General features: G+C 43.5%; 2 protein-coding genes across 3 annotated transcripts; both read right to left on the bottom strand.

Annotated features, from left to right (window-relative positions):
* Window positions 1-24: 24 nt before the first annotated feature.
* Window positions 25-1081, bottom strand: LOC115742795. 2 transcript variants are annotated; one of them, XM_048271292.1, is made up of 2 exons: window positions 702-1081; window positions 25-555 (listed from the first exon to the last, which is right to left on the bottom strand). In XM_048271292.1, the coding sequence occupies exons 1-2, from the start codon at window positions 940-942 to the stop codon at window positions 341-343; spliced, it is 456 nt and encodes a 151-aa protein (XP_048127249.1). In that variant the 5' UTR covers window positions 943-1081; the 3' UTR covers window positions 25-340. The 2 variants fall into 2 exon arrangements, with proteins under 2 accessions (XP_048127249.1, XP_048127248.1); XM_048271291.1 differs by having other exon boundaries at window positions 25-561; window positions 702-1077.
* A 2641-nt stretch (window positions 1082-3722) lies between these two features.
* LOC115742796 (2-oxoglutarate-dependent dioxygenase 21, chloroplastic) lies at window positions 3723-5823 on the bottom strand. The gene is made up of 4 exons (XM_048271806.1): window positions 5807-5823; window positions 5541-5763; window positions 5109-5377; window positions 3723-4441 (listed from the first exon to the last, which is right to left on the bottom strand). Exons 1-4 carry the CDS (start codon window positions 5821-5823, stop codon window positions 3868-3870), a joined length of 1083 nt encoding a protein of 360 aa, XP_048127763.1. The 3' UTR covers window positions 3723-3867.
* Between the last annotated feature and the right edge of the window lie 3304 nt (window positions 5824-9127).

The following is a 9127-nucleotide window of genomic DNA, read 5'->3' as shown; positions in this document are numbered from 1 at the left end:
TCGTGAAAGGAAAACTCTAAATTCGAGAAGGAAAATGGCTTTTAATTCATCAACTTTGTTAAGTCTCCTAGTTTAACCATCGCTAATTCAATGAACTAACCATGTTCCGACAAGTGCCAATCGTGCGAATATCTTCCGTGCGTCTTCCCAACAACCAACTAGGAATGCGAGGATCGCTCTTCCATAAACATACATAAAATCTCGAGCACGCAGACATCGCAACATCAAACACCAGCACTTATGCACGATGTAACTCGACTTCTTGTTGAGCCAGACACTGTTATTCCATCACCGCCAAACTGAAGCTCTCCAACAATTCAGCAAGAACACGACCCAGGACTCAGTGGTGAGGTTTCCTGGAATGCTTGTCCTGGTGGTGAACGCGATCTTGTGGATGCCTCGAGGTTGAGGCCGACCTCGAGGAGTCAGCATCTCCCAGATCGAGGAAAGGCAAAAGCCCGGATTGGGTCCCATCAACCTCTGTGTCGATGTCGCCTTCGATCGTCAACCCTTCGATCCTCGCCGCTATCGAGTCCCCTCTACTTCCCACATCCACTGCTTCTGCCCAACACATACACACACATACCAAGGAGGACAAAGAAGAGAACTGTGAAGCTAAACTTTACAGCTTCAATGGGTGTGTGAAGGTCCTAGTTTCTTGTTCGACCAAAAAAAAAAAAAAAGTTCCTAGTTTCTTGTACCTGGATTGGAAAAGAACCAGAGAATGGCCGCGCACACGAGCAGCACGAGAGGTATTATGTGGACAGCGTTCTCAGCAAGCTTGTTCCGCGTCTTCTCCTTCCTCATCATCTCCGACGCTGCGTCGTAAGCGGGCAGCTCGTTGCCCTGGAACGATCCCATCCTCAGGATCGTCGACGCCATAGGCGGCGCATGCATGTAGTCATCATCCGACACTCTGCTCCAGCTCGACGACCGGTACATCCTCGTGAAAACGAAAGCGAAACCGTGTGGATGTGGAGATGAAACCGTGGAAGCGCAAAGGCAGTGCGGAAGAGGAAGGAAGTTGGCCGGGTGAGATTTGGTTGTTTAAGATTCGGGAGAATTGGTTTCTTCTCGCTCGTTACGAGGTTGTCCTGATCTCCGGAAGCTCGTTAGATCCAACCTTTGACTTTGTCTTGGCATCGCGCGCACACTGTTGGATCTTCCACTTGCTCACTTACACGTGTTTCTTTCCTCTGCTCTCTTATGTTAGATCGTTGACATGCCGAGGATTTCAATTACGTAATCATTAACAAACGTTGAGTACGCCTGTATCTATTAGTTTTTCTTATCACATATAGTTTGTATGCAGCTCCTTGTGTTGACATGATTCGATGTTGTCATAATCTCTTGAAGATCGCATGTCGTGGATATTATTTATATTAATGTATCTAAATTAGATTTAGAAGACACTAATCCATTAACATAAGAATTATATTCTGGAAAACTGCAAAAAAAAAATCTAAATATATTACAATTGTATCAATTCAGTCATAAATTTTTTTTTTACCAATTGAGTTTTAAATCTTTTTTAATTGTCTCAATTCGATCTATTTGACCAGCCGGTATTGATGTGGCATCGCCGGCATTGACATGGCCATTTTTTCAATAATATTTTAATAATTTTTAAATTAATAGTTGTTTTTTTAACAATTAGGCGAGGGCTCGCATGCCCTTGTCTTGTGGCCGGAGGCCTCTTGTTGGCCCTAACTAAAAAAAAAGGGAAATTTTTCAAAAAAGGACCGAAATGCCCTCGTTTTCTTAAATAAGGGCCTAAAGTGCTCAAATTGTTTCAAAAAAGGCCTAGCTGAAGGGTATTTTTATCTTTTAATTTTTTGATTTTTTTTAATGTTTATCTTTTTGCCTTTTCTTTTCTGTTTTTCTTTTTTTTCCCCTTCCCTCCCCTCCTGTTCATCATCTCCCCCAGCACGTCTTCTTCATGGGGATGTCCCCGGAAGACCTGCACCAATGCCTTCAATTGTTGGAGCCTCCTTCTCCCACCGTCGATGCTGGTCACCACATCCACAAACTAGTGGCGTCGTAAATGCTACTGCCAACATCTTGATCAAATCCAGCAAGACCGACACCTCCTAGTCGCTGCCTGGGCACCGTGAAACTCTATTTTCTGCGCTGCCACTATCGTCCTCAATGTTGGGCTCTACTGGCTGCTTTGTATAAACTAAGTTGCTATGACGGATCCTGGTGACCCGTATGAGCCGCGATGCTACTTGCTGCACAGTGATGACACCACCTCCAGCCGCGTTCCTTGCATCGCAACCAACGTCGGAGCTTTTACTCTCTCTTTCATCTCACTCAACTCTACCGTCAAGCCCCATGGTTTCTTGGCTAAAAGAGACGAGAGAGGACGGGCCATATCAGCTCTACGGTGAGTGGCAACGATAGCTATAGGTCGAAACTCGAACGCGCGCGGATGAGCACTGGGACTCCCTCCAACTGCTTTTCACCAACAACGCCATTGGACTCTTTCTTCGGTCGCCGTCGTGCAGACGTTGTTGGCGCCTTCCACCAGCACACAACTTTCGTCGTCCAACCCAGTATGGTCAGGCCCGAGTCATATGGTCGACCCCTGCACGATCCATCCCCATTTTCAGACACAAAAAAGGAAAATAGATAAAGCAAAGAAGTTACAAATTCAAGCACCGAGTACAAATCCTTCTTCTCCTCTCCATCTCACGATCTCATTTCCTCGAAATCCCATCTCACCTCTATTTCACCTCACTCCACGACGCCGCATTAGCTCGAATCGCGACTGCAATCCATGGCGTCCTCCACCGCGATTCCGCGGCCTTCAGCATCCTTTGTCACCAGCAAGGTGAGTTTCAATGCCGGTGTCTTTCATCCTCACCAGCAAGGTGAGGGGACTATCGCCTAGGCGAGGGTAGCCCTACGCTGCCCAAGTAAAAGCGTTTGTGGCCGCGATGACTAGCGTTGATCGCGGGAGAAGGTGGCTCTCACAGGTAAAGGCATTGGTGTAGGTCTTTCGACATGTCCCCACCAAGAAAACGTGCGGGGGAGATGATGAACAAGAGGGGAAGGGAAAAACAAAAAAAACAAAAATAGAAAGAAAAGGTAAAAAGAAAAACATAAAAAAAATTTTAAAAAAAGTAAAAGACAAAATTGTCCTTCGATTAGGCCCTTCTTTGCAATAATTTGAGCACTTCAGGCTCTTATTTAAAACAAGATTCAATTCAAGCCCTTATTAAGAAAACGATGGCACTTTGGGCCATTTTTTAAAAAATTTCAAAAAAAAAAAAAAAAAAAAAAAAGATAGAAAAAATTATTAAAAAAATTCTAAAATTATTAAAATATTATTAAAAATTAACTACGTTAGCGCCGGCCAGCCAAATGGACTGAATTGGGACAATTCCAAAAGGTATAGGACTCAATTGACCCAAAAAAAAAAAGTTTTGGATTGAATTAGCATAATTGTAATAATTTTAGGACTTTTTTGCTAATTATCCTAATTTTATTATTTGGGCCAGAATTAACAACTATCATTGTTATTGTCATTGTTTCAAATTCCTTAAGTATGTGTCGTCTTTAAGTAGCTCTGTTTTCTATTTTTCCTAGCAAGAGATTGTCATGACACCATCCAAACTAAGCTTTCAAATAACCATGAAATCATGGTGCTAGGATTGATTCTTTGATCCAGCAATCACTTCTTTGCGCGTAAAATTAGGAATTTCATACTAGTCGGACACAAGAAAGGTATAAAGTAGAAGGTAACAAGCGAAATGTCGACAACTCCTATTCATATGCTTTATCGTGAAAAGAAAGAAAAAGCATTTGCCAATGCATTATGGATGCAGAAGCTGGGCAAAGAAAACAGAGTTCAGGATCCAGCAGCTATTGATTGATCATGAGAGTACTGATAAAGCTCTTGCCCTCTCCAAGGTCATTGCTAGCAAGAAAGTTCAGAAGATCCCTGAAGCTACTTCCCCGATACTTCTTCCCATGCACGCCGACTAGTTCCTCGGCTGGTTCCACTGTCTCGTTCATGCCGAGACTATGCAAGCTAGCAATGGAAATCCGGGTCTGCTCCGAATTGAGGACCGCTCTGTGGACGACGCTTTTGTACAGACCGTCACTCAGGACCTCCATATGGTCGCCCACATGGACTTGCAAGGCGCCAGGGGTTTTCGGGATCGACTTCCAGGTGCAGTCCTCGAGGTCCATGATCTGAAGCCCAGGGGAGCCCTGGAGAACAACGGTCAAACAAGTGTAGTCGGAGTGGGGCGGTAGTCCTAGCGCCACCTCCGGATCTGGGCACGGCGGGCAGCAGTTGACCGCCATCACTTGCATCCCCTCTTCCATTTTAGAGGTCAGATAAGAGGGTCCTAGTCCCAGACCCTCCGTGATGGCCTCCATCAGCTTCACCGTCAAGTTCCTCGCTTCAGCGCAAAATTTCCCCATCTTCTCCCTAATACAATCATGAGAAACGATATCAGCTGGATATAAACTTAGAGTCGCGGCCCGTCGACTCGACTCGAAGGCTCAAACTACATGGAACGTTTGCATTCTACTTGTCCTGATCGGCATGTCCGAAATGCGTCCAACTGTCCCACTCCTAAATGCATGCATTTTGACCACAATCGAATTCCGGGCTCTAAGCACCTCAAGATTTAGTTACATGATGTCAATAGGACTATCGTTTTAAAAAGCTTTAGTTGGAGCACCGCTCACTCCTCATTACTCTACTTTGCTTCACCTCTAACGTTATGCAAAATGGTTGGCTTTAAGATTGCGGTAGCGAGTGCGAGTGCGAGTGCGGCTATGAATATTTATGTGACGCGAGCACACTTTTTGCCTCTATGTTCTGAATCCCAAAAGGAGTCGTCCGTGACTACATTCTTCTCACCGTTTATTTAATAGTAGCGAGACAACCTCCCAGAGATACAAAATCAACATGTCAGCTGTCAAGCGGCGGCACCCTTTGTATCATTTAAGCATATGACCGAAAACCACACTGTGCCACACGACATCACCCTGGCCAACACGTGACATGTGTCCTCCTAGTCCGGTCGGTCCGAACGTATGGCCCTGTTCATTTCCATACGCAAGGAACAATTCATCCGCATTCATCGAACGGAAGGTGAAAGAGACGGTATCGATAATGAGGGGGATTCTCTGGCCAATGACCCATCCAGTGCTCCAGCGGATGCGCGTAATGCTCGAGGAAGACCCTCCAGAACTGTATTTTGTCGATCCCGTCCTTCAGACTCGTCGCGTACCTCACCGGCTCGTGCACGTTGCTCGACATGTACTTCATCTTCTCCTCGGCTGGCAGGCCTAAAAAGCTGGATGCTGCATGAAGGGCTTCGTCCATCACGGTTTGGCAGATACCGTGGTTCACAATCTCTTTCCACACGAAGCGTGCGTCGCTATTGAGGTAATTTAATGGTCAGGACACTTAGGAAAGCAAATTCTAGTATGGAACAGAATCGTAACACATCAGCTTATTAACGTCCAATAGTGGATATATTTATCAATCTTTACTATCTGCACACATCCATGCTTACCTGGAAGAAGCCGGAGCAGCGACAAGCATTCCCTATGTCCTTGAAGACTGCGGGCCGTCGCGCAGGATCCTTCCACAGCCCGCCTAGATCAATGAGAGGCACGTCGGCCGTATCAGGAAATAAGCTAGGGCGATCGCTAAGCGGAACTTGGTAAGCGTCCCGCACGTACTCAAGACCCTGCTCTTGAGCAGACTCGCTGGTCTTCCACGTGTCTTTGCTTTCTCTAGGAAAATGGAAAGCAGGAGACTTTGCTGGTTTGGACGTACGTGGGGCGGGCGGGCATTGCGAAACACAGCTAATTTAGGAGGAGTTGCATTGAATCGGTACCCGGGGGTTACCCCTGCCTTTATTATACGCCACGCCCGCAATCTGGTGTAGAGTCTTTCTCCAATCCTGAGGATGGCTTCTCTTCCCTAGTGGGAAGAGTCTTTGCATGATAAGGGACAACTGGCTGTGAGAGATGTTGGGTCTGTCATTTCAAGGGCTTTGATTGGACGAAGTGGAAAACCGGAGAGACTGCTCAAAGAAAAGAGATTCTAGTCACAAGATAAAATAGGGAAAATTGTCCAAAAAAAAATCTAAACCTATTACATTTTTATCAATTATGTTTTAAACCTTTTAATTTTGTCAATTCGATCCTAAATATTTTGTATTTGTGTCAATTCGGTCTAAGCCTTTTTTTTTTTTTTTGCTAATTAAGTCATAAACCTTCTACATTTGTGTCAATTCAGTCCATCCAACCAATTTTGACCGATCGACTCTAGCATGGACACCGGCCGGCACTAATGGGATAATGTTTGATAATATTTTAATATTTTTTTCAAGATTTTTTTTTTTGTTTATCTCTTTCCTCTAGCCAATGAAGCTTGACCTCGTTGGCCACTGGCGCCGGCATCGTTTGGCGAGCTCGGCCTCGCCCGGTGATGGCGACACCATGGCCGAGATAGTTTCGAGCTCACCTAGATTTGGCAACACCATGGCTATGCAAAGCCGAGCTTGCCCGGCGACGGCGGCAACGGCGGCGACGGCGACGGCGACGGCGACGGCGGCGGCAACACCGGTGGCCGGAGATGGCTAGAGGAAGAAGATGAACCATAAAAAAGAAAAAATAATAAAAAATAATAATTTGAAATAATATTATTAGAAATTGCCCCGTTAGCGCCAGGTGATCAAAGTTGGCCCGATGGATTAAATTGGCACAAATACAAAAGGTTCAGGGCTGAATTGACACAAAAAAAAAGGTTTTAGGATTGTATTGATATAAATAGAAAAGGTTCAAGATTGAAATAACAAAATTAAAAAGTTTAAAATTGAATTGATAAAAGTATACTTTTTTGATAATTTTTCCGAAAGTCAATTGTTTCCTGGTGGAGTTAAATTCAATCTTGTGTGTTGTTATGAGACTTGGCTGAAGTGTTTGACATTCCATGTGTGGAAGACATTTGTTAATCCGAGGGGATGGTGAGTGGTCAAGATACAAACAAAAGTGTTCCATCAAAAAGTTTATTCTCGATTTTGTGTGAAGATTGATTCCGCGGTGATTTCTGACAGGAAATGATTTGTCTTTTGAAGTAGTGATCTGAAAGTAAAAGGCTAGAAATGACAAATGTGCATGGAAGATGAAAGGACAAATTGTGAGTGTATCAATTCAAAACATCTGGGAAGTTATGCATTCATGATACCCCAATAATTAAGGAGAACTTGAATTTAGTTAGGTGTCCTCGTAAAGTAAGGAAGTTCAGGACCCATCTTAAAAGACCTAGTGCCGGAAGGCAGATGAGCTAACCGCAGCCCTCGTTTCATAAGGCCAAAAGATCTGATGTTGCCAATATTTATAGCCCAACAAGTACAACCACTCACAAATTTAACACTTTTAGGTATGATTGTAATTGCATTCTCGAGAGTCTAGCTTCGTTGCAAGGAAAATTGTTAAAAAATCCTAAACTTTCGCATTTTTGCCAATTTCAATCATAAAAATTTTAAGTTTATTAATTTAATCCTAAAAAATTTCACATTTTGTCAATTCAGTCCTATTAGTTGGAAATCACCGAAGCCGACACCGGCTCTCCTACGTGGCACTGCCACATCTGATATCGACAACTTTTAATAATATTTTAATATCATGTAGTTATTGATAATCAAGCCAAGCAGTTGTCGATCCTCTCTACATCGAGTTATCTTCCTCAACCTATCTCAAGTAACGGATCAAACTATACTATTTGTCTCTTACAAAGAGTTGGCTATACTAAACACGAAGATAAATAAAACGTGATGGATAGAAATAATTGTAAGATAGTAACCGAATGGAAATGGCTTTTTTTTTTTCCTTGTAGGGCTTGATGTGTCTCTCATTATTGTTCATGATTACTGGATTTGGTGGTTAACAATAGGATAGATCAAGGCAATAGTTTCTCGAATCCTAAGCTCTCAGGACGCCAAAGACAAAGTTTGGGCAGCCCCATTCCCAGACATCGTGAATATTCACCGTCCAACCAAGTCCCAAGGTAGTCGCCCAAAACACACGAGAAGAGATGACAGCGAACTTTTCCCGCCACTTGTGCAAGACGATATTGACTAAGAAGTGGGGAACAAGTTATTTGATGCACCCAGTTGTGAGCGATTTCAAGTTCTGTACAATCGTATAAGTTTCACCTGGAATTTAAAAACTATTCGGAACCTATCCCGTCACGGGTTCTAGGGTTGGTTCCAAGATCTAAACAGGTTCCACCTATATTCTTAATTGAACAATTGCGATCAATCATCACATTTAATGATCGTCATTTATTGCTGCAATCCTTCATCATATTTCATATTTATATATGCGAATAAATATGAAATATTAATGAAGTAAAAATTTCAATCATAAAAATCGTCGAAAATGGAAGCTCGGATTAGCGGTTCCCAATTATACAATTATCATTGGACACCGTGGAATACTTTAGAATCACGCGAAGAACTATACCAAGAAAACACAAAAACTTATTACTCGTTACATTTCAAGTTCGGGTTCCATTCCACCTATTTGGAATCTGGAATTTACTTGTCGAAATAGGTTCCCCTAGACATGGCCATATGGAACCGTAGGCCCGGAACCGCCGGTTTCGGGCCGGTTTCGACCCGTTATTTAAAAAAAAAAAGATATGGGCCGGTGGAGCAAAGAGTCGTTGGGCTATCCGCCTGCCCCACCGGGCCCCCTACCCCCCCAAACGGCTCTCCGGGCCGTTTGGCAACAGCCCAAAGAGCCGTTTGTTAAAAAAAAAATTGAATTATTTTTAATTCTTGCCTATAAATACATATCATCCCCATTTCATTTTTCTCACAAATCCTCTCAACAATTCTCTCAAATCCTCTTAATTCGCTCAATTCTTTCAATCCCACCTCAATTCTCTCAATCAGATTTCCGATCAATTCTCTCAAAAATGGCAAGTGGAAGCAGAAATGCTGGAAAGGGCAAGATGACTATGGGAGATTCCGAGTATCCCATTCCCGAATATGAGTATGCATGTTGGGAAGACAACGACGATAATATCAACATTGTCTCGATTCCGAACGTCGAGTATATCCCAACACAAGAAAGTCTTCATCCT

This window comes from Rhodamnia argentea, chromosome 10 (assembly GCF_020921035.1).
Source record: "Rhodamnia argentea isolate NSW1041297 chromosome 10, ASM2092103v1, whole genome shotgun sequence".
Lineage (NCBI taxonomy): Eukaryota > Viridiplantae > Streptophyta > Magnoliopsida > Myrtales > Myrtaceae > Rhodamnia > Rhodamnia argentea.
The sequence above is the reverse complement of the archived record's forward strand: the minus strand, read 5'-3'. Positions and strand labels throughout refer to the sequence as shown.

Excerpts from the sequence above, each read along its gene's own strand:
- LOC115742795 (XM_048271291.1), bottom strand. The coding sequence starts at position 942 with ATGTACCGGTCGTCGAGCTGGAGCAGAGTGTCGGATGATGACTACATG. Across the intron at positions 562-701 it reads CTGGTTCTTTTCCAATCCAG|AAGCAGTGGATGTGGGAAGT; the intron begins GTACAAGAAACT and ends TGTGTTGGGCAG.
- LOC115742796 (XM_048271806.1), bottom strand. Across the intron at positions 5,378-5,540 it reads GCTGCTCCGGCTTCTTCCAG|ATTGTGAACCACGGTATCTG; the intron begins GTAAGCATGGAT and ends GTGTGGAAAGAG. Across the intron at positions 4,442-5,108 it reads TACCGTCTCTTTCACCTTCC|GGAGAAGATGGGGAAATTTT; the intron begins GTTCGATGAATG and ends TGATTGTATTAG.